At 43.5% G+C, this 26,181-nt stretch overlaps 1 protein-coding gene across 1 annotated transcript in view; it reads right to left on the bottom strand.

Annotated features, from left to right (window-relative positions):
• Positions 1-25,492, bottom strand: part of LOC143296127 (regulator of G-protein signaling 7-like) — a 106,540-nt gene extending 81,048 nt beyond the window's left edge. Inside the window, exon 1 of the mRNA XM_076607910.1 lies at positions 25,388-25,492. Coding sequence (XP_076464025.1) covers positions 25,388-25,492 — 105 coding nt within the window. The remainder of the gene's footprint in view (positions 1-25,387) is intronic.
• Positions 25,493-26,181: the final 689 nt, after the last annotated feature.

Genomic DNA, 26,181 nt, shown 5'->3' with positions numbered 1-26,181 from the left:
GCTGATTTGCATGTCATTTGTTCCACAAGGGCCAGCCCAGCAACATTAAAATAATAAAATAATAAACATATAAATAACATTTTTTCTCGTGATCCAATTCATCGCAGATTTATATTTCTACCAATCCCAAACATTTCATAAGCATGAGTGGCTGGGGGGTGAGGGGGCTGTTGACCATTTCCCTCTCCCTTTCTGTTCTCAGCATCTCTGAAATTTTGTCACTCTCTTCAGGAACTTACACAAAAAATTACAGACAACGGTATGACTTGCTCAGAACTAATGCAGCAATGAGCAAGCATCGTTATCACACCCCAAAACCGCCACAAAAAGCAAGCGAAAATGGTATGGCCCCTTTCAGCGAGCGAGTGTCGTCTGACTGAAAAAAAGACAAACCAAAACAAAAAAGGAGACGCGTATTATACGGAGTGATTGGTTTGGTAGTGTGGGCGATCGCAGAGCGAGAGAGAGAGAGAGGGGGGGGGGGGGGGAGAGAGAGAGAGGGATGGAGCAGCCAGCTATAGCGAAGTCAGTCAGTTGTGGACATTGATTGCATTGATTGGTGCGAGAAGACGACAGGCAAGGCAGGCAGGCAGGCAGTCCGCGGCTGCCAGGGAGAGCATCTCGACTTGCTGCTACCAGTGCCAGCCGCTAACAGCTGCTCCCTCACTCTTTCTCTCCCCTCCCCCTACCTCCCTCTCTCTCTTCCCCGCCCGCCTCCTCACCATTCTCTCTCTCTCTCTCTCTCTCAAGGTCCGCCGCGACAACCTCCTCACCGATCCCCTTGTTGTGGTAATTCGCTTACGCGGACCCCTGTGATGAGGACCGGAAAACTGGACAGCCCTCCACAGCATCTCTTCCTGACCACCTACCACAGCCCCACTTGTGTTCAAGAGAAGTCTTGCGTCCCCCACCCGCATCTTACCACCCGCACCACGACCCCCACCCCACTCTCTCTCTCTCGGGATGGCTCGTGTCATCATCATCCTCTTGCTTCGCTTTGCAACTAATTCTCCCTCGCTCAACCCTACCCCGCCTTCTACCAGCCTGTTTGAATGCATGACATACATGTATACCCCAACTAATATTATTGGGACGGGAATACAACTCGGTTTGTCTGAAAGCCTTATGTTATTTGCAAATATTTAACCAATGGAACCTAAATTTGCCACAATTGCCAGCTCCGATGTCTTTTTCACTGTGGTCAAACTGAGAGTGGACTGGTTTCTGAAATGTGTCATGCCTGTGAGATACTGAACAGAATGAGAAGTAAACCACACATCGCCCACCCACCCCACCCTTCTCCCCTGCAATATCATGTGCACTGAGTTGACCCCACCTTTATCCAGCACACTATGACACTTCGATAAAATTATTCACACCAGCCCAAGCCAGACACACTATAAATGGAGTCTGAATCATTGAATTACGCCTAGCATGCTATGACCTTTGAATATCGGAATGCAACTCATACCTCTGGCATAAATGTTGATGTATATATATATAAATAGCACCGGCTTGAGCTGTAATGGACACGGTAAGGACTGGGTGGCGGGACACCAGTCTGTCGGATCCGGCTCGCTCTGAACTGAATTTTGGCTCAACTGCATGCCATCAAAGCAGCTGCAATCACAACACACCTCATCTCCAGAGTGAAGCGGTGGCATACGTGTAGACGCATTTTTGGAACTTCACACACACACACACACACACGACAAAATGGCGGAGACTACCAGCAGCTGAACTTACTGTGGCAAAGTTGACGCAATTACATGGAAAGATGAGATCAAGAAGCGGCAGTGCTCGTGTGGCTTCAACAACAGTCTATGCAACCGGCCGACAAATGAAAGCAGGTGGCAGCGCTGCAAAAATCGGAGAAACGAAATCTATGCTGTCCGAAACGAGGTTGCCAAGTACAACAACAACGGAACTCCAAACCACGACAAAAAAAGGCAGACAATTTCTTCGAATGCGGTAGGCCTAAATACAACTGATGCTTTATTAAAGTTAAAGCAGACTATAACCACCCTGTGCACCCGCATCTCGTCACTGGAAAACATTGTGGAGGCTCAAAATGAAACGCTACAACAAATCACAAAAAGAACTGTTTCTATGGTAACCAAAGAAACTCAAACTGATCCCAGCCCAACAACAAAACTCACCTACACTGAAGCAAGAAAACATAATCCATCAAGCCAACAAAAAGCAAAGAAAACAGAGAAAACAACATCGAAAGGGAATACCACCACCTCCGATGAAGAAAAGGAAACACCAAAACAACGAAAGCTGCAGAACAGTATCATCAAGTCAGCCCCTGACGAAAAATTCAAGAATGGCGTCAATGTCAAGCAATCTTGTCTATCTATAATCCTGTGATAACCCCTATGCAGGGCAACAATCCACAATAGGGGTGTGCGTTCTAGGTGACTGATGTCTGTGTACGACCGTTAAGCCCCCCTAGTTCAGCCAGGGGAACCCAGGCCCAACACAGCATCAGTCAAAGAACAAAACAAAAAAAAAACTGTGGAATCAATGACCTCAGATCAAGCGAACCCGGGGACTTGTGCAAATCATTTGTATCCTAGTGAAAGATTCTGCGCAGAAAAATTCACACACAAAGTTGGTCCTGAGCAAGATAACCCCCGTGAAATATAAAAGAATAGAAATTAGAAGGCAGACTTTTTAACGCCATCAGCACTTCAGAACTATATGATGTAGCCAACATTTCCTTCGTGGAAAACAACAACCCGACAACCTATTATCTCCGGGACGATGTGCACCTGAACACGAGGGGGACCAGTATACTAGCCGGCAACGTTGGTCGTCATGTCCGAGATCTACTATGGGAGGCACCAAGACGTCCAGCACGCCCCAACAGATCTCATCCACATCAGCACTACTCCGGCCATCCTCGCCACGAGTGGTGCAACAGATACCACATGCTAACAGACTGGTCTGTGTTCGGACACTTGCGTCAACTGTTATCGTCACAACCAGAGCTGACTGTTTCAATCACCAGCACCACAGAGACAACTGTGTGGAGTACTTTTTCTACACTTCGCCGTTACAATAATTAACATTTTTCCTTATATAGTTTTATATTAAACATTTCATCTATTAGTTTCTTAGTTCCTAGTCTTTCTTTATATACATATATCATTTAATCTGTTAAACTGTTATAGAGTTGATCGTTTACGTAATACTGATATCTTTTGTACATAACAGATTACTCCTTTTCAAAAATGACTGAAAATCATTTCAAAATTTATCAGAGGAACTGTCGTTCCATTATGACGAATTGTGACCACCTAGTTCAACATCTGGCACTACACAGCTACCAAGTTTTAACCCTCCAGTCACTAAATGTGAGAAGGGGAAAATTGCCTAAGATTGATAATTATTATCATCCCCCGATCCGTCAAAAGGCAGATACCACCTGAAAAATAAATACGACCATTTATGTTCATGAAAGTGTGAAGTACATACCCTGTTCCAAGCCCTGCGAACCATCCAGTCCAAGCGACCAGCTCAACGTGTGTATTGTACAGATAACAGGTCGCACGGATCGTCAAATAGAGCTCTTGTTTTTGAGGGATTTCTCCGATTGGTTGCACCAAAAACAGTTCGTCCACTCCTTTTCAACGCAGTTAGGCCTTCCTACCCAAATATATGTGGGAAAACGCATGCGATCTGCAGATCATAATTTTGAAGAAAGAACTGGACTTGTCCAGAGTGATTATACTGTATTACGCCAAGATCAGTATGGACAGACAGACATACGGATAGATATTGGTACGACAACCCCCACCTCCCGGACCCTCACCCCCCTCCACACCACCAATTCTTCCTCTTCGGTTTGTTCTTCTTTCTTTTCTTTCCTTTTTATTTTAAAGATAAATAAATGGACCACTTGTCATCGTTGTGACAGAGATAAACTTTTTTCTTCCATCTCTCTGCCAGCCCCCTACACACACCGTCACTCTGCCGCCCTTACCCACTCACTGTATCAGTGTGTATTATAAACAAATCTTTCAATATGGCGAAAAGACAGGGGGAGGTGTTACCTGGATCAACTGGTAAAACATTGTGGTTTGTTTCCCTCCATCTCCTTCCACTCTGCTTTATCTCGGTGACATTTCCCTGTCACATTTTTCGCTATATAGCAGCTCAATCCGTTTAACGTGTCACAACAGCACATTTTGTGTGTGTATGTGTTTTCGTTGCTTATCTTTTCTGTCCTCTGCGCGTACACCAGCTTTGTGGACTGGGTGGTCGGTTTTTCCTGTAATCTTTGCACTGGGTCAGGACACCACCATCTCCATGTACTTTTTAATGCGCGCGCATTCTATGCATTTTTCCTCTTAAAAAAAAAAAAAAAAAAAATAGGGTGGCGAGGCCGGGGGCTTTCCTCTTTCCGGCTATTTAATGCAATACCGATTTGTCTCGTTCAGAACCCAAAAATGCCCACAAGAAGGAAAGGGAAGAAAAAGAAGACATCTTGAGAAGTAAATCAAACAAATGCCACGGAGTCCAACTAATCGGACCGCCCCCCCAACCTCCCCGCACACACACACACCTTTCTGACCCTACCTGCCTCCCCCACCTATTTTTTTTTTTTTTTTTTTTTTTTTGTATTTTTTCCCCTTACACTCGTACCTTCCTCCTCTCTGCCTCTGACACAATCATCTGTAGTCCGCGCACACACTGTTACAGCGGTGCCCTGCATGGGGACCCAAGTTCCAACCAGTGACGTCAGACACAGCCAATTACGGCCCTGAAGATCAATGAGACAAAAATATGCCCACAACCTCCATCTATGTATAGCCAACCGCCCTGACATTCAGCTCAACTTCACACTTGACCTTTTAAGTCGCTCACTAGCTCGCTCTCTCAACTCGCTCTTGAAAGTGCATTCGGCGTCGATTCGGATGATGAAGAATTTGTTCGCTACACCTCAGTTGTGGTCGATGTGGCTTTTTTTTTTCTTACTTTTTTTCCCCCTTTTTCTTTTTTCTTTCTTTTTTTTCCTTTTTATTTTTTCTTCTTTTTTTTTTTTTCAATGGAAGGTTTTCCTCGCACCACTCCTCCTTCCTTTATCTCCCAAACCGACGGCATATAACCCGACCCTGACGGGTCTTCAAAGCAATTCTTACATGTATTTCTCTGCAGGTGTGGAGCGCAGGGAATGGGGATGAAAAGAAGCGCGATCCGGTCCCATGCAATCAACGTTCTTCTTCCGTAGAGTCAGCCATGTGCGCCACTTACCTTAACGCGTAGGTCGAAACTGTGTTATTTGATTCACATTCTAATTCATTACTTCATCTCGACTTGGAAGTCCATGTACGTGCACATGTATCTGTGAACGACACGAACTTTTTCTCAAAGTGCTGCATTATCATCTAGGAAAAGAACAGGCTGACAAACAGACAAGCAAGGCCGACTCACGTGATGCCGACTTGTCGAGCAGAGGAATTATGGATTCCTACAAAAGGACACAGTAAAGCATATCTTCTTGAAACAGGGCATGATCAATCACTCACTTCTAAGCCATGTACTTTGAAGTCTTAACCTTGATGATTAGCTGCAACCAAATAACCAATCACTGAATTAAGTGTGACAAGAACTGGATGAAGATCCCCAGCTCAATCGCAACTGTTTTCATCCATTATTTCATGTTGTGACCTTGAACCGACACTGGCCTTGAGCTGGTGTGTGTGTGTGTGTGTGTGTGTGTGTGTGTGTGTGTGTGTGTGTGTGTCCTTTATTGCACACAAGTCCATGAGCACACATTTTTCGTCTTTTTCTTGTCTTTCTTTGTTCAAAGTGCTGCACTTGCCTTTCTTTTAACAGAAACAGACAGAGGCGAAGAGAGAGAGAGAGAGAGTGATTTATATAGAAATATGTGTAACACTGTATGGCGCTTCACGATGGGCAGCTGTTGTAGTGAACGCTTTGTGATACTTTTTTTTAAAATGTCTATACTATCTGTAGGTTTCACAGACTTCACTATACTTCATTTCTCTCACTGAGAAAAATTTAATGCAATTATTTTAATTATAATTCATGTTTTACACCGTTTGTTGTTGTTGATGTTTGATGTTTTTTTGCTGTTCTCCTCACAACCAATAACTGTCACTGTATCAAGCCTAATGAAGATAATACACAAGACTTAATCATTATAATAATATAGTGGATCGCTGGAAAGATTTTAGTCTTATTCATACCTTCCAAACTAGTTTGGTTCTTATTCCACGAGCCTTTACCGAGAAAACGTCAACGTAACAGGTTATCACGGGGACAAAGAGGCAGACGGAGAGAGAGAGAGAGAGAGGAGGTGGCAGCAAACACAAGCTTCCCAGGCGGCGAAATTCTGGAACGAATCGAGAGGTGCGTGCAGATTTGACATGATAAAAGCTAAAGACTCTGTGTGTGTGTGTGTGTGTGTGTGTGTGTGTGTGAGAGAGAGAGAGAGAGAGAGAGAGAGAGAGAGGCGTGCGCCCGCGCGCACAGAGGGAGAGAGATAGAGAGAGAGACAGAGAAAGATAAATCTATCACCCGACAATATCTGAGTTGATGCACAGAAAGTCTTGTGATCTTTCGAAAGTTTATTGATCTTCCTGACATGCAAAACTCGGCGACAGAAAGACTGTAAGAAACACACAGACACACAAACAAACGCAAAACCAGAAACTGGCACACACAAGTCTAGCACCACAGACAAACACCAGAGGTGAGCGGCCGCACTCCCAACTAAAAGTTAGCCTTCAGCCGGCTCTCACTTTTGCACAGCCATCACACACACACAGAGGTTGAGAAGAGGAGATGCACAAGCGAAGCAGTCGCGGTAAACGACGGCTGTCTGTCAGTCCTCTTCCCCCCAAACAGGTTTTCGGTCTTCAAACTGCGCACTGAGTGACAAAACCGTTGTGGTACGGTGTGCCATACATACCACACTGCTTCACCCAGTCTATTATAGCTGGTCATCATGGACGGCACCACGAAGTAGCAAGGCAAGGCAAGACAAAACAGAGCAGGCACAGACAAGGCAAGGCAAGGCAAGGCGAGGCAAGGCAGCCACTCGGCTCTTCTACAAAAGCGGCGGCGTTGCAGATAAGGCATCATCGACCCCGATCGATACACCGCGGAGGAGGAGGAAAAAGAAGAGGCAGGATGAAAAAAATATGTAACGAAAAAAAAGGAAAAAAAAAAGAAAAGAAAAACTGGAATCACCAGTCACCTCGCCATGGAAACGCACCACAAAAGCGAGATGTGGTGGGTGGTATGGCAAGGAAGATAAAATAATAATAATAAAGAGGGGGGAAAAAAGAAAGAACAGAAAGGAGGGGGAAAAAACATGAGGAAACTGTGAAGGTGGTATTGAAAAGTAAAGGTTATGGTAAGGTGGTGGAGATGGTGGCTGTGGTGGTATGTGGAAAATAAAATTTTAAAAAGGAAGCGGGGAAATTTTGCCTCTCCATATGCGTTCATTCACAAAATCTCAGTCATTCAGACTCACTCTACCCCCTCTCCTGCAACGTTTTCCCCAGCCCCTTAATCCTCTCAAATTTTCACCACCCTCTGAGTTACATTCGACACCCACCTCTGGACATAATTATGGCCAACAGACATAACCATTCCTGGAAAGGGGGTTGAGGTGATCTGATACTACCCTGTATGATAGTCAGTTGTGTCCGACTATGACCATCAGAACAGCATACTGCTGTCCCAACTATCTGAGTTTCTTGCCCAGGTTACATCCCCACTCTCAGCCAAGAGGGCGTTAGGGCAGTCGGCGATGGGATGGTTCCCAAAGGCCAAATAAGCCCCCCAAGGCTGCAGCACTACCAGAGCCAGTCTCCTAATTTGAGAGTCATAGTCCTTCACAAAGACTAAGCTGTAAATGACTACCCAGTGAAGAAACCACTATTCATACAGCTCTCACTTTGCCGTTTGGCCCAACTAGTTGTATGTTTATGTAAATTTGTGACATCACCAGAAATTTAATGAATAACGCGTGTTGGCAATGAAAATGCCTTGTTCATTTTGTGTCCATGATCGGAACTGGCAACATTTCTCCAACGCTGCATTCTCCTCCGTGGACCGTAACACCTCGAGCTCCTTTTAAACGGTCTCTAATAATTGTGTGAGGGAGGGAGTAACAAAATCCAATCAACACAGTAGGCCAGCGTTATTGTGGGTCTCCAGCCCATGCAGCAACGACAAGGGGGTTAAGAAACCCGACACGATCTATCGATTGTACAGCATAGTTCACACACACACACACACACACGCACAAACACGCACGCGTAAAGATAGAGACTGCGTGGAAAACCACTTGTTCCGATGAAGGGTGGTGAAGAAAGGAGAAAGTGGGCGGGACATAGTACGTCCACGTTCGTGGACTTAAAGTTCAACTCGCGCGTTCACACGTTTCCATTCCAATTAGCCTTCCTTGCGAACACGAATGAACGCTTCAACACTGCTGTTCAGGCATCCACATTCCCCTTCCGTGGGCGGTACAGACTGAGTTTTCATAACCCATGGGACTCAACATGGATACCTTTAAGAGTCCCGCTGATGAGATTTCGATTATTAGTATCCATCGAAACAAACCCATTGATGGGGGTTCGGAGAACAGGACACAAGAGTGAAAGAGACCAAATTAAAGTGGTGAGACTGCTTGCTTTCCTGTTCACGTCAGCAACAACGGAAATCCAAGCCTTCGGACAGCACGCCTACAAGCTACGCTTATTAACAACACATACGGTCATACGTGGGTTTTTGCATGCATGCATGTGCGTGCATGGATGTGTGTTTGTGTGTGTGTGGGGGGGTGTATGTGTGTGTGTGTGTGTGTGCTCACGCGTATTCCTGAGTGAGTGAGAGGATGATGGAAGGTCTGGATTGAGAGGAATGACAGAGATTGGGGATACACACACGCGCCTGCGCACACGCACATATCGACACAGACATGTTATTTATATATATATATATATATATTGTGTGTGTGTGTGTGAATACACTTTTGTTTTTCCATGTGCTGTGGTACCATGTTATCATGCACTTTTGTATATATAATCATAAATACTGTTTAATGTGTGACGCTTAGAGCCCTTTATATGGGGTGTATGCGCCACAGGTGTGTGACCGGTAAATATGAGTGTGAATATACATTTAACAACAATAAAGCTGAGATGAAGAAAGGCACCCAAACAGACAGACGCAGATAGACCAGTAAATGAATAAGACTAAGAAGTCACTGCTGGAGACCGAAAGTTAGGTAGCCTAATGATGAAGAGAATCACTGAAAATATTCCCCAACCTGGTTGTATACTCTAGAACTCGGCTCCAGACAAATTGTTTCGATTTGCTCATGGAGAGAACACTGCAAGGAGCTGGGCACGTTCTGCATCAGAAACCCTGCCAGTACAGTACATTACATTAAAGTCCAGTGCAATACAGTACAGCACTGTGTAGTGTACTATCCAGTGAAGTAGCCGTTTACTGTTAGATTTCAACTAAATTTGTGTGGACGTATCAACACATTCTGCAGGGAGATTTGAAACCAAAACCAATATGTAACTGACTCGCTTTGGTGGCTGCGAAGTCCATTACAGACCACAGCAGGACGACTGTGCTGGCCCCGAGATGTTTAAAAAAGAAATGAAAAGAAAAGAAAAAAGACACGAAAGATTCCTGAAGGAAGAGGACTAAGATAATGGCAGCAGTATAATATATAACGACCATTCTTCATAAAATTGCACATCTCTAATGGCCTCAACTAACAGCATGCAGCCTGTCGCAAGTCGGTCGAAATAATGAAGCAGCCTTTGCAAACCGTCTGCCCTCAATCCCTGATCCCATGCCGAGTCTCTGATCTCGGCTTTTTTCCGCCGACTCCAGGAAGCGAGAGATCGTCACGTGGATCAAATTAACATAAGAAGAAAGGAGGAGCAGAAGGGTCTATCGGCGGCATGAATGGGCATGCCACAAAGCAAGACTGGTCATTCACGAAGAATACGGATGCCCGAGCTACGGAGTTGTAGAACTAAGAGTGAGAGGTGGTTGAGGGGGGCGGGGGGGGATAAGGGGGGGTTAGGGGTGAGGATGGGAAGTTCTGACGTCAGCGTGTGCCTTGAGGCCATCTGCACTCTTTGCCCGTCTCGCTTTCCATCGACCCGTCCGACTGACGACACAGGTCAAACCGATGCATGATGTATTCGACCACAATCTCTCTCCCTCTCTCTCTCTATGTAATAATTACGTGTCCGTGGGTGAGTGAGTGAGTGCGTATGCGTGTGCGTGTGGATAGATCTATAGACAGACAGACAGACAGACAGAAAGACAGATAGAGATAGATAGATAGATAGAAGGAAATTTCACGTCATAGACAAAATAGATAAAATGGAATTACACGTCAGAGACAATATTCATTCAAACCACTCTGTGCAATGAACCGCGCTAAACGCTTTCTTACGAGCTGCATTCCGGGCTTTCGTAACCTCCCTCACACGTTCTCGCCTTGCCACTCATTCTAAGGCGCTTGCTCACGACCAATAGTGTAAATGATGATTTTTTTTTTGATTTTTTTTAAAAATCATGTGATCAGTATATTTCATTCTATTTTGTTATAAAAAGAATGGTTTTGTTGCACGCATTTGGACTAATTTTGTATCGGCGCAAGAGTAAATCCCCGTTCCTCTCTCCCACCACCACTACCAACCACCCACCATGCAGTCCCCCCATCTCCTTCCCCTCTTAAACGGGTACGTCCATATTACGCAACCACCGAGAACCCGGAACAAGACGGCCAGCTCCACCTCCCGTCGCCACCACGTCACACGTTCGCTGCCGTCGGCCAGCATACTTCGCGCTGCGCCACGTCTTCTGGACAGAGCTCTACAGCAAGCTATTTAGCTGCACGTTCGCTGGGTCTCCCCAATACCACCTCTCTCTCTCTCTCTCTTTCTCTCTCTCGGTGACAATCGATGGTCTTGGCTCAAGACAAAAGCGACGAATACACCGTCGGCCAGGACATGGTGGAATATGGCGATGTTGGGAATGATGACCACGGGAAAAGATTCACGTTTTGGATTACCGCTGTTGGTTTTGAATTTAAGGGTGATTTTTAGATTTTCTGTTATTTTTACTTCTTGATTTTCCTTCCACTGTGTACGTGCGTGCGAGCACGCGCTCGTGTGTGTGTGTGTGTGTGTTTGTGTGTGTGTGTGCGTGTGTGTAACACAAAAGTTTGACGGACGTCATCGACCTTTTTATCGTCTTTCCCCTCATGGGTGGGCTTGCTTGTCTCCGTCATCAGCGAGGCCGCCATAGTCTGAAAACATACTATGATGGACCCCCCACCCCCACCCCCATCCCATGCATCCCCTTCCCAGAGCCCCTTCCTCTACCACCCCACCACCCACCACACTAAACCACCAAAGCCTCCAACCACCGCCTTGCCACGACAAGACGTTTCCGTTTCAGGAAACCCCATGGGGGTACACAAAAATGTTGCAATTTATTTCAATATTTTCATGTAACAATACAAATGTACATCTGGCATTGTGCAGACAATCTTTGACAGAGGCCAAACCAACTGTACGGTTTGGGATATACATTTTGAGGGGGGAGGGGGGGGAGTACTTTTCAAGCAATGTACTAAGGATTTAGTACGGTTAACTGTAAACACGGTAGGAGTGAAGAATGGGTATTTATGCTAATATCAATAAGACGATTTCACAAAAAGAGGGTGTGGGGTTTTTTCAGTTATAACGACTCGGAGACAACCACCTCCCACCCCCAATAGTTATACTTTCTGTTGTTCTGACTGAAACGGGCAAGCAAGGTATGACCAAGCATCATGATGGAGAGAAGACAACAACAACGACAACAACAAAATCAACAAATAAAAGAACAACAAAGCTACTGCTGACGTCAATGTTTGTCACCCTCGAGACCTGCAAAAGCGTCCATTCACTAATTTGACAAAGCAAGATGTTGTCGTCCGGCAACGAGCTATTTTCGACACGGGCAGTTATTACGTCAGCAGTGCACCCAAAACGGGTATCTCGTATCGCCCGGGACGGGGCCGGGTCAAACACGTGCAGGGGGGTCACCGACCCTGACCCCCAACTGCAAGTGAGTGTTGTGCGTGGCGGTGTGTGTGTGTGTGTGTGTGTGTGTGTGTGATGGAGAGGGGGAAGGGGCAGTTAATACACAGTGATGGGTTCTTGTCGATGGAGTACATGGCAACTGAGCTGTACAGTTCGTTGTTCGATTTCCCCTGCTTGACGCCACTGCACGTCTTACAATTGTTCTAGGACTTACATATATAATATACATTCCTCTGATGGCCTTTTTCTCCAGTTCACTCCCTGAACAAATAAAATTATTATACACGCGAGTAACAATGGATGCTTCTTCTTGTGCTCAGTTTCAACCTGCTTATCACCAGTTAAAAAGGAAGCAAAAAGGAAGCAAAGATGAAGATTAACCCTTTCACCGCCAGTCAATTTAGAGTACAAAATTCCCTTGTGGTATAAACACAGAAAAGACAGTGGCTAAGAATAGCTGAGGATTCCCCCTGCGATGTATAGAAAATATGGCCTATCCTACCACCAAACATTAAGAGCAGTAGGTTCATGGATAACAGGCCAATGAATAGTCACCTTTCAGTGACATGGGTCCTGTACCACGCCTGTGCATAAATGCGAGCTTGGCGGTGAAAGGGTTAAGCCGAACCAATTAGGTGACAACTTTTTTTTAGACCAGTCTGAAACTGACACACACAGGGAAAGAAAAAAAAGGGGGGGTTCGGGGAGGAAGGTGGGCCTATCAGCATTACAACCTTTCTCTGACAAAACCAAACATGATGTAAATGCCGTATATCATGAGAATCATAAAGCCAAAAACCACACACACACACACACACACACAAGCATCAACCCGTTTTACAGACCAAGAAAGTTCAGGAAAGACAGCAACAGAAACGAGGCAGACAAAGAAACGATTCGAAAGGGTGGGGCAATCAGTTTTTCAGCAGATGAGAGTTTTAACAGTTATAACAACGGGATTTGTCGACGGAGTGCTCAAACGATGTTCACTTTCTCTCTCTCTCCCTCTGCCGAGTGATTGAAATACTTTTATGGTCAACATAGAGTTCGTTGCCCTTTTCCTATTTATTTCTGTTTCGCAAAACGTACAGTTTTTGTCCGTTCCTCACTTCCAGACCATTTTATTACGCGTGTCCCTTTTTTGACTTCCTGGTCCAGTTAACTGCGATAATTCAAAAACAAAACAAAAGATCTACAAATCCGTCAATGCGGTGATTTAATACTGTCACTATGCATTTATTTCCATTTACTGATTTAGTTCTATTGATTTGCATCCACTTCTTTTCTTTCTTTTTTTTTTTTTTCAATCTGGCCGCATGATAAAACGTTGTGTCGTTCTGTGGATGAAATGCCTGTGCCTTTTGTCACATTTTTTTTCAATCTATAAAATTGTTAGAAATTCCTTTTAGAAATCTATAATGAACTTTTTTTTCTTTTTTTTTTTTTTTTTTTTTTGGTGCCTTGTATCATTCACATCAAAGTCGGTGAGCACAGCAAGAAATGGAAGCAACACTTTTTTTAATGCGTCAGTCTCTCCAAAAATAACGTTCCATATTCTATTCCAGTTTCATATTCCACGTTGGTCTTTATAAAAAAAATAAATAAATAAATAAACATACTGATTCATCGACGCCCTATTTCCATTAACCATCAATAGAGTGGACAGAGTGGATATGAGAAATTAACGCGCACAGGCGAGAGACAGAGAGAGAAAGAGGGAGACAGAGAGAGCCATGACCCCTCCTGAAGGGGTGTGTGAATATATAACCAGTTATATTTATCACAGAGAGAGAGAGAGAGAGAGAGAGAGAGAGAGAGAGAGAGAGAGGATACGTTATTGATTAGACTGCAGACCCTTAGTAAGAGAAGTACACAGGACAGCACAGCCCTTTTCTCACATGTTATTGCGATGCTGAAAGAGCTGCTGCGTACATTACACGAGGCGAGGAACGTCTGTACGTTTGCATCGTGGACGCGAAAGCCTTTCAAATGTATGAGCGGCTGAGAAACGTTTGATTCCTAAAAGTACTCGTCTTGAATTTCACAATGCCGCAGACAAGAACATAAAATATAACTTCTTACCCTACAAAATGCACAAGCCCTCTGCGACATTCTGGGAAAATGTTTATCTCAGATGATGAAACTCCTAATCTCAAAACAGACTTGGAGAGACAGACAGACAGACAGCGACGGAGAGAGAGAGACAGAGATAAAACTACCCCAAAAAATATTTCAGGTAGCCATCCGCTGTGGCGAAGTTGTTAGCGTCGCGGAGTGACGACTAGGAAGAAGCGGGTTCGATTCCTAGCGTAAATGTTTTTGTTTGTTTTTTTCCGCATGCGGCCGGCTCCTACCCAAAACTGAAAGTGCAATGGGCTTAAATTGGAAGACTGGGACCACACAGTCGAGTATCATCCACTTCACGGTTGCTCAAATCTCTGACGCTCACTCAGTCTGGCTCCGCGATTAAGCTATTATTGTCGTCAGTAGGGGTCTTAGTATGTGGTGACCTAAGTACGTGAAATAAAAACAGGCACTACTGAACACAACCGAAGTGATTCAGCAACAGTGCAGGGTCTCCTCTAGCGTGTGGCATCCTAGCGACTTAACATCAATGGTTCCCTGTGGACTGCCGACACTCGGATTGCGACAGACGAGCCCGGGTCTTGTTATGTAACGAGAACTCGGAATCAGCGACGTGGGAGTAATGCCATTGAAACGGTGCTTATGATGGGACAGCAGAAGTAGGGAAAAAAATCTCTGGTGCACGATAATGCTACCAATAAAAAAAAACGAAAGTATCGAAACTGAAACGAAATCGTTTTAAAGAATTTCCCTTTTCAACATCTGCGTGTTCCAACAACTCATTCATTATATAACTGATTATGATATTATTCCCCCAGTTTCAAAGTGTCTGACACAGGGAAAACGAAATAGATTTCTTTCTCCCCGAGATCATCTGAAGTACAATACTCAGTAGGTATCAATGATGTATGACATGACAGAATTCTGTAGCATTAGCTTAGTGGATGCTGCCATGCACGTACACTTTTAGTTCCGCGCCTTACCAGCATCTTCCAACTCTTTACCTCAAAACATTAACTTCAGAACTGTCTGCGATACATGCCTATCTTAAGACGACTAATCATTTTGAGCGACTGATAATGGACATATATATATATATATATATATATATATATATATATATATATATATATATATATATCACTGTGAAAGCATAAATGTACACAGTACAAAACTGCCAGACAAATGCAAGTCATTCACCCGAGTTTACAAGCTCATAAATCTTCCCCGACTGTTTTTTTTTTCCCCACCCTCACTCTCACCTCCCTCAACTGCGGGAGTCACATTACATAGTTTATTTTGGGCCTCCCCAGCTTGTGATATGTGCAAAGAAAACTCTTCATCGATTTATTTTGCTTCAATCAGGAACGACGTCAGCCGCGAGATACAGTCTTGGAACAGAAGAGAGCGAAGCAACCCGACACGACACGACGGCGCGGAGTCGACAAGAAAACGGGGATGGATTTTTGGAGGGTGAGACAGAGATGGTGGTGGGTGGAGGAGGGCTGAGAGATAAACAACGCGAGCCAAGGTGGGCGACAAAGGAGGAATGGGGAGGCAGGGGGAGGGGGAAAGGTTGCTGGAAAAGACGGGGAGTCAGTGGCGGTGCTCGATCCACTCTGTCATCAATACCAACAAGGAGAGGAGACTCTTTTTGCCAGCAAGCCCGGCACAAGTGCCGTCCTAGACAAAGACAGGCTGCCTCTTTGACTGTGGGAGAGGGGCAGGCTGTTGCTTGTTGTCTGTGGGAAACAATGGGCAGCTTGATGAACGCCCGTGTCTGCATCATGCGGCCTGCAAACAACCGGTTTCTGGCACTGTCTGTCGTCGTCAGGACACCAGCAACCCTGCTCAACCAGTTCCAGACTGCACTCGATCCAGTTCCCGATCCCATCCATGTCCTGGGAAGCTGTTCAAGGGGGAAGGGGTAGGTTCGAGTGTGTGGGAGGTGGAATAAAATAAAAGCAAGGAGAGGTGAGGGGGGGAGGGGAAGCCTGAGGGGGTGTGGGGGGATGTTGCATGAGGGGGAGGGCGGGAGAGTCGTGGGAATGAGGAAGCGATGCACAGTTTCAAAGAAGGGCGACGAAGGTTTGCTAAAACGAGACGCAGCACTGGTAATCTTGAAAGCGAGTCATTCGACCTTTCCGTTGGAAAGAGACAAGACTGAAAATAACACCCGTCAGGAAATCAACCAGGTATTGTGGGCGTGGAGAGCGACTGGAACCCCGTGGCATATAAATCACAATGACTTGTACAATCCGCCAAGACTCCCTTGTTCAACACACGCTTGCAGATAAAGCAATTCATCGTTGCAGCCTGAACACAAAAAAAACACACACAAAAATCAAGCTACGCGTATCGTCATCTGCCCTGGCTGTGCACGCGCGCACGTCACTCCGCAGAACGCTGTCTGTTCTCAGTCGTCTATCTCCCACCCACGACGGCTTTTGTTACGGATCAAGGTTCTTCATCCGACGGGGTGTCTGAACCGTCCATATACACAAACCTGTGACAGTATGCAGGGAAAAACAATCACTTTCAGATGTGCCACATGCAGTTAACACAGCCATCAATCCATCAGCCTGTGCACCGTCATTGTATTCCAGTGTATTTATTGTTGTAATGTACTGTGATGTGGTTGTGTGCTGGGAATGTATTTATGAGGGCTGTAGGGGTGAAGGAGAGTAGGGAGGCATGTGGGCGAGTTCAACACATGGGGTGAGACTGGAGAAGTGTGAAATAAAATCACATTTCCAAATAGGGAAGACAGCAGCGGTTAAAACGTGTACGAGTTGTTGGAATTCAGTCTTGCAAGCAGGAGCTGAATAATCCTGGTTGCCCCCACTGTGCAATCCGTACCCATTGCATTAAACGACCATATGCCGTGGTCTCCCCTTAACACCCCAAGCTACTCTACATAATTATTACCGTATTACGTCAATTCACAGAACACGCAATAGGTCTATTATCAGTCACATTAATCTTTCTCCCACCCACATACATGAATACAATATGTGTGCTCTCACTGAAGCCGGTTTGTTACTAAGGCTCTGCCCCCAAACGAGTGCACGTCAGTATAGTGATATATACTGTATCGAATTTACAGAAAAATGCGACACAAAGCAGAAAAAAAAGCAAGCATCTTATTATGAAACAAAACGGAAACACCTGGAAGAGGAGACAGAGATGGTCTGTTAGGAGAGGGGGGGAAATGGACATGAGAAACAAAGATAAGACAGATGATGAAAGACGATGATATATATATATATATAGAGAGAGAGAGAGAGAGAGAGAGAGAAACTTTCAACGGTTTGTCCTGTGATAGCAACGGTCATGATCTAACGCTGGAACCGAACCACAGCACAAACGCCCCTTACATCTGCTCGACGTGTAGGCTCTTCACTACATTTGCTACAATACAGGTGAGGGCGAAAGCGATAAATTTCAAGACGACTTGAACGCGATGTATGCGTGGGCTGCTGACCTCTGCTGACCTCAGTGCCAGCAACACAGCTGATTCTCTCCAAACTTTGCATCTTTTTTTTGGTGGTGGTGGTGGTGGTGTGCGAACGGCAGGTGAAAGAAACACTTGGCTGCAGGCCAAAACGACTTGCGCGCAATTGGAAGCCTTGATTAGTTAGGTGGGAACGGGAACGCGTGTGGGGAGTCGGTGGAGTGTAGAGCCAGCAAGCGAGCGTGCACGTATACTGTGCTGAGATTGGCTATCGGCCCTCCGTCTGCCCGAGCCAGCCATGCCAAACCCCCCAAAGCTGGAAAGAATTGGTAAACACTGTGCACAGGCTGCACTACTGGTCGTAGGGTCTGTCTCTCTTGGGGTCCAGATTGTTTTGTTTTGAGACTGTTTTGTTTTTAATCCCATGTTGGTGGTCCACAGATGTGCAGGTCAAATAATACCTGTTCATCGTCATCACCGACACAACCGCCATCATCATAATATTAATCATTATCATCATCTGTGTATGTGTGCATGTGTGAGTGTGTGTGTGCATGTGCGTGTGCTAAAACTGCATAACAGATAAATCACATGCACTGTTGTTGAACTGATAAATCACATGCAGAATACTTGGAAAAACATTGACAAATAACAACTCAACTGACACAACATCTGCACAAAAGAGATGGAGAATGTCAAACAAGAAAGAGACAGACAGACATGGACAGTGCTGAACACACATCAAACAAGGATGAGACAGACAGACAGACAGAGGGACAGAGTTCTGAAATCAACAATGTCAATGATGTCATGTGGTGTAGCTTATAAATGGATCAGTCCCAACACTTTGATACCTTGTTGAAACTTAAACACTTTCTCAGGAATTTCATCCAATTAAACAGGATTTTTTTTCAGTAAAAGTCACTTATACATGAACTGGAGCAATAAATAAATAAGGTTTGATATGCAAGTTGAAATTTCTGTGCAATATTGAGACAAAAGGAAGAGGGACAGGGGTGGGGGGTGAGGGTGTGTGTGTGTGGGGGGGGGGGGGGGCGCAGGGGGGGGAGCGTGGAGGGGGTAAACTCAACTTGTTCAGCTAACAGATTGATACTGCTTTTAACCTTACTGTTGTGCAAGATGACAACAAATGTTAATCATACTGATCTATGAACAAATGCTTGTGTATTCACTTGCTTCTTTTTGTGTGTGTTTTTTGTGTTTTGTTGTTGTTGTTGTTGTTGTTTTTGTGTGTGTTTTTTTGCTGGTGAATTCCAAACATTATAGATTATCTGCAGTTTGTTTTCCATCATAATTTTTATTAAGAGTGAAATTGAACTGGAAACAGTTCTGTCATGTTGTGACATAATATGTCACCTTGAACTCTGACCCATGATCTTGACTCTGAATAGGGGTTTTGCTCTCACACTGGCACAAGGTCATTCATTTTCCATCCTTATAAACTGCTCATCAGTTGCAAGACCTTGTCTCTTTTGGTCAACCAGTCAAATCATCATGCCATACTGTGGCCTTCACTTTTGACCTCAAAATTCAATTGAAATAATATGTATGCTCACAACATGTCCAGTTCATATACAAAGTTAAATGGGAACTGGATGTAAGAAGAGGACTTCACTGTACCTTCGGTCTTGTTCTATTCTGTTGAGTGATGATTTTGACCTTTGATCTCACACTGCTTTAAGTACTTACTACACTATCATAAACTTCATAATGTATAGTCAACTGAGAAGATATTATTCAACAATCATTTGACCAAGTTTGGTTGTATTCCACTCATGCTCACTGAGAAAATTCCAATAAAAGTATGAATAACACATATACACACACATGCACACGCACACATACACACACCTACGACAGGAACATTATACAGATTCACTATGCTTACACTCGATCTTTTGTCAGTTAAAAAAAAAAAAAAAAAAAAAAAAACATGAAAAATATGACTGTACTATTGATCAGTTCAAGGAAATTATACTTTTCCCCATCACAGGAATTACCGAATATGAAAGGATTGGGTAGTGAGACTGAGAAGAGTTTTGATAAAGTTTGTTTTGTTGGGTTTGTTTTTTTTATCCTAGTAATCTGCACATTACTGGCAAAGTGCAAAATTTGGGGAAAAGCGTTATCATCTCTTGCAGTCTGCTGCTGATCTTACTAGACATCAATGAACGTCTTTCCCAGAATCCTTTCAGCAAAGAGGCAAAATATAAATCTTCTGAATTCTCTCTGTCTCTTTCAGGGGGGTGTACACTAGCACTGCACATAAACTGATAAAGGGTTGAGAATGTCCAATCATTTCATTACTGAAGAAAATATATGTCCCATTACTTTTTTTTTTTCTTTTTTTTTTTTTTTATTCGTGGGGTCAATGTCTGATACATTTCTTTGTCAGCTTGGACACCATGCATGACAAACTCCGGTGACAGTCGATCCTCCTAAAATTACTAGTTCTGTCAGAACAGGGCTATAAAAGGAAGGTTTCAAAATTTTTTTTATCACATATGTGATACTTATATGGAGTGAAACAAGAGAGGCAAGGCCTTCAAGACTTACTTGTGATACACTTTAAAAAAAAAAAAATCCAAGCTTTTTATGTACTGAGTAAAATTTAAAAATGTAATGTTTAAGATGAGAAAGATCAGTTTAAAGCAAATTAACTCCCCTAGCATTAATTACAGAGTAATTTCCCTTTTTTACTATCTGCACCAAAAACGTTTGCAAAATAAATAAAACTTCCATGCTGAGCAAAAGAAGTTCCTGTTTGAACAGAAAATGATAATAATGACTGCTCTTGTTGTTGGGTCAGAATATCAGATCAAAGTGCCAAGTTTAGAGAATACAAAAAATATAAATATAAGAGTAAGTGCAGTTTGCATATAATTAGGTTCATTTTTTATTTTTTTGTGCCCATCCCAGAGGTGCAATATTGTTTTAAACAAGATGACTGGAAAGAACTGAATTTTTCCTATTTTTATGCCTAATTTGGTGTCAACTGACAAAGTATTTGCAGAGAAAATGTCAATGTTAAAGTTTACCATGGACACACAGACACACAGACAACCGAACACCGGGTTAAAACAGACTCACTTTGTTTACACAAGTGAGTCAATAATACGGAAAAAAAAACTGTTCATTTTTTTTATCATTGCTGATTAACAACTTTAAGACTTGACCTGGAAAAATCTGTCGACCAACTGGTTTCAATGCCCCATTCATCTCAGTGTGGGGAACCCAAATGTCCCGTTATGTTTTGGCAAGTCAGGACATTTGTCTCACTGTTGTCCATGTGAATGTACAATCCCACACTTATCTGCCATACCACCTTCATGTTATTCTCTCTCAGTATCTATCTGCTTTATCCCGGTGATGTCTGTACGTGCACATGTGTGCATGTGTGTGTGTGTTTGTGTGTGTTTATGTGCATGTGTGTGACTGCATACATGTGCATGCTTGCTTTTCCCTGCTTCAAGATGAAATGGGTGTATGTGTGTGTGTTTTTGTGCATCTGAGTCACAGGACACCATTGCACCAGTTCCTCTGGTTTATTTTGTCTGGCTTGTGTACCTCTCCTTGTTTTTGTTGTTGTTTGTTGTTTGGTGTGTGTGTGTGTGTGTGTGTGCATGTGTTGTGTGTGTGTGTGTGGTGTGTGTGTGTGTGAGGGGGTGGGGGGGGGGGGTACAGAGGGCATGGAGGTGGGTCACTAGGTCATGATGTCAGACCTACTTGGCAATGAACATCACCCAGTTTTCTCTTCCACACCCTACCCTCCTTCTCCCCCTTCTCCCCACGCCCCCAACTCCCCCCCTTCTGCCACTACTCTTGTGAAAACGCACGCTCCTTTTTCTTTTGGGTGGAACTCACCTGCCCATCTCTTCCTCTGTAATGCGTCTTTTTACCCTTGCTTCTCTATCCCCACCAACATACTAGTCTGCTAACACACAGCTAACTGCTCAGAAGACCATCATCCCAAAAATCTGCTCCTTCATTCAACCATATTCCTCATCACTCTTTCTTCTTTTGACTTCATTCACACACAACAGCAGAAAACTTTCTTCCGAAATTATAATAATAAAGTTCTGCTTCTGCTTCTACCCAGGTCTGCAACATGGGTGGTGATTGGCCCACCTGCTGATCCACTTTTTCACCCCTGTTTCCAAGTCATTTGTGGATTGGCTGATTCCATGATTGATGTGTCTATGACATGATCCAACCATGCTCTGGGTTCAGAAAAGCACATTGTGACGCTTAAAGTTAAAATAAAGCTCGGTGAGCTCTTCAAAGTTTGCAGCTCTTCTGTCACAGAAACCTTGAAATTCTCTGAACCATCCATTTACAAGCTGTTGAGAATGAGATTCTTTAGATATCAGCATATGGATGCAAACTGAGTCCAAATTAGTCACGAATCACTGTCCACATCGTTAACTAAAATGTGCCTGATATTCTTCAGATTTTTCACACATCATTATCAGTGCACGCAACTCTGCAAGCTGTGACCAAATTAGTCAGAAATAACTATCCACACAAAACAATAATTTACCCATCAGCTGTATGTGGTTTGCCAGGCCATAACAGCATAATTGAGTCATGATCAATGAAGAACTAAAGGTTTGGCTTTTGGAAGCAAACTAAACTACTGCAGCATCTCTTTGTCAAGTTTCATTGTTTAAAATCAGTTAAACAGGCTACATTCATAAGAAATTATAAGCACAAATTATGCTACTGGTACAAGCATTTCCTTTTAAAACTTTGTGACCTTGAACCAAGGTCAAGATCAAAATGACTTCACATTTTCATTTGTTTACAGACATTTATACATTACATGAGGAGATTTCGTGAAAGCCACACTGAAATCAGCAGTGTGTGAGAAATTGTTGTCCATGCATGGTCAGACAAATATTTGCACACATGCCCCCCCCCCACCCCCCCGCCCCTCCCAGCCCCCACACACATCCACCCACCCACACACACACTCTCCCTCCTCCCCCACACACTACAGGAACCCACAATAAACCTTTCCATCCACTTCTCATGCAAGCTGACTCTGAACTGAACAAAAATGAAATAACAGCGATTATCTGAACCGAAAACTAAAGACTCCCAGAAAAGGAATGTGTGTGTGTGTGTGTGTGTGTGCGCACACGCAGGCACACCAATGCCCATCGAACACTTTTCTTCTGTTTATTTTGTCTTGTGCAAACCTCTTTAGTGTGTGTGTGTGTGTGTGTGTGTGTGTGTGTGTGTGTGTGTGTGTGCACTAATGCCTTTTATTCTTTGGTCTCCCTTGGTTTCCTTTGTCTTGTGCACAACTCTTCAGAGTGTGCGTGTATGTGTGTATCCAGACTGTGTGGGTGTTCTTGTTAACTGAATTTCTTTCCACCCTGTTAGTTTCCTTTATCATGCTTCATTTCTCTACTACAGTTTGTCCAAAATAAAATGTATGACATTGATCATTGTATACATGTATATTAAAAATATGTACATGGATATCTAATATATAAAGGACATTCCACCACACAGCTGTTTAACAAGGTTCTTTTTTTAGATTTCAGTTTCATTGAGCTGTCTTCTAATGGCTGTAGACAGCAGATACATAATATATGGGAATCCCTTTTTTAAAAACAAAATAAAAATGCTAGCTCCAATGCCTGTCTTGAAATTTCACAATGCCTAATTATACACTGAACAAACTTTTTACACTGAGCACCAAGCAAGTTTTGGTCTGTCAATGTGAGTGCCGACTGTCCAATTTTGAATCCACTGAATTGTACGCCAAAGCTGTATAATGCAACTCTATAATCAAGCTTTCAATGCAGCTTTTATTGACTCTCTTAGACCTGTGATCTCTTCAGCAGGTGGAATCTTAAATGCAGGTAAAACACTGCCATTGTTTGTGTTCTTATATATATATATGTTATAATACCATGCTCATGTCATGGAGGATTTACTGACTGATGATTCAGAACTCATGGAGGATTTATGGTTATATTGACTGATGATTCAGAACTCATTAATCTACCATTCATTCCTGCAATTTGTAAATTAAACCAAGCATTTTCTGATGCAGTGATAGCACTCAACTTCATAAGCATCTAAACAATGTGCCTCAAGTGTTTTCATCTGAGACCTCTGCACAGTAAAGAATTGGAGGGTTTCAGCTAACTTTTACTAAGATCAGAAGCCTGTCAGACCAGCCATCCTAATCCCTTCTCCACCTCTCCTAACAGTAATACACCAACCCACCCACCCACACACACACACATACACACACATAAACAATGTGTGTGAATGCACACATGCAGGCACAAACACACTCACACACACACACACACACACACACAAAGTACAAAAAAGGTATCAAGGTCATAAAAAATAGTATAATTTTGCAAATTTGGGAACAATTTCTGATGACAAAAACTGAGAAAATGAACCCCTTGGAGTTGGACTGAAATAAAAGGTACACTTATTCATGGCATTGTGTAGTGCACAACTTTCTCCCATAGAAACGCTGCCATCGATAAATGGAGGTGGGTAAGTTTTGACTGGTTTCATCCCCTTAGTCGCTGTGATGCTTTCTTGTGTCAAGAAGTGCTTTTTACTTTTAGACTGACTTTTCAGAATGACTGGCTGAATTCTTCACCAAAACATGAAAGATGTGCCTCAACCCTATTAATAATTTGGCTTCACTTATCAGAACTCTTCTTTCATAACCATCAGTACAATAAAGTTCTACTGTCCCCTGTCCTATCAATGTGGACATCAGTATCAGTGATAATATGGATTTATTTCTACAGTTGATTTTAAAGGGATTGAAAAGCAGATATAAACAGATTTCTGTTTCAGTTTGAAACTGGAAACTTCATTTCGGATAAATTTTTCCTAGTCCTAGCACAAAGAATGCATCACAAGAAAAATGCCATGTTTCTGAAGCATCCTCGATTCAGTCTTCTCTGATACAGGCATTATCAAGATTGTAAAAATTCATACACCTGGACTGACTAGAGTTGTCAAATGAAACTGATCAAATTCTTCATTTTGTGGAGATTTTAACTTGAACATGTAATTTCATGCAAGATATTCTGTAATAAAATATTGTTATCATGAACAGCACTATTCACTGTCTGTGATTCCATTTCCCAGTCACAAAACTGAACTGCTGGAATCACCACTTTGATTACATTTGGCATCCAACACCAACCCAAAAAATATTATCACACATCTTTCTTTAACACACAAAGAGGCAAGCTCACTCGTCTTCAATGTCACTATATTAATTTTTATGATCCATAGATTGGTGGAATGCACTGTACTGCATGTCCTGTATTATTTTTCAGAATATCTTACAGTTCTGTAGGGTTACAGTGGATTACTTTACATTACAATGATTAATAAACAAAAGTTTTTGTTGCAAAAAAAAAAAAAAAAAAAAAAATCAACCTGTTGTTTAACATTCAACACAGTCAACCTGTCATTTTGTGATTCTTCATAGACCTAAAGTTTTACAATCTGAACCTGGAGCCTCCATCAGAACTAAGAAATCATCAGAACTAAGACATCATGACAGTGGTTTATGGCATTCAAAACCTACATACTGTTGACAAACAGTTATGCATGTGGCAAAGCTATTAACCACAACGAAAGCTTCAGGAAAGTACAACACCGTGAATGTTAAGGGGGGCGTGGCATCAACCGCCATCTGGCTGCCTTGACTTACCTTCTTGTAAACTGTATAGTTTGGATTGTCTTCGTTGCTGTGTTGGCCATTAGCTGGAAGCGAATATGGCATTGACTCCGACTTTTTGCTGTGACGGTGAGCCATGCTCATCCCCTCTTCTGCAGCAGGTCCGATGCACTCACATCAAGAAGACAACACGGCTCCAGCCACCCCGACACCTACACCATAAATAGCTAACACCAAAACGCACGTTGTTAGATGCCAGCACATGTGCGACGGAAAACTGCTCCTTTCCAATCGATTACGAACTAGCCCCGATGGCCGGCTGGCATGACTGTCCGGCCTGCCGCCTGGAGAGGATTCATTGCCAATCAGCACGCAAATGTCGGAAGACGATGCCAGGCCTGGCACCAGCGTCAGTTAAATATTTACAACCTAATTCGATAACGGGAACTCAATGCACATAAATAATGTCCCGATGAGCACCAGTGTGAATAACTGATGCTGCCTTGTATGTCAATCAAAGTCTCATTTTTGGTCCCTTCCACACTCGCCGCGGTTGAAATCGCAACTGGCTGAAAATCACCTTCGGCATCAGTCAAAGTCTCCAATGATAACACTTCTCAATATGCAAACAGTCAAAAACATCAAAGCGTTGCAGGGGGGAAATCTGAGATAAATATTGGAGCCCAGCATTCAAGCATACGCACTGCAGCACCCTGCTTCCAAATGATGCTGTCGAGGAAACACTTCGGCACTATCTTTCCTACACAGACTGATCGGCGAGGAACCGTCTGCTTTTCCCAGGCCGCCTAGGGGCCATTGGCATGAAA

This window comes from Babylonia areolata, chromosome 21 (genome assembly GCF_041734735.1).
Source record: "Babylonia areolata isolate BAREFJ2019XMU chromosome 21, ASM4173473v1, whole genome shotgun sequence".
Taxonomy (NCBI): Eukaryota; Metazoa; Mollusca; class Gastropoda; order Neogastropoda; family Buccinidae; genus Babylonia; species Babylonia areolata.
This window is presented reverse-complemented; position numbering and strand designations above follow the sequence as displayed.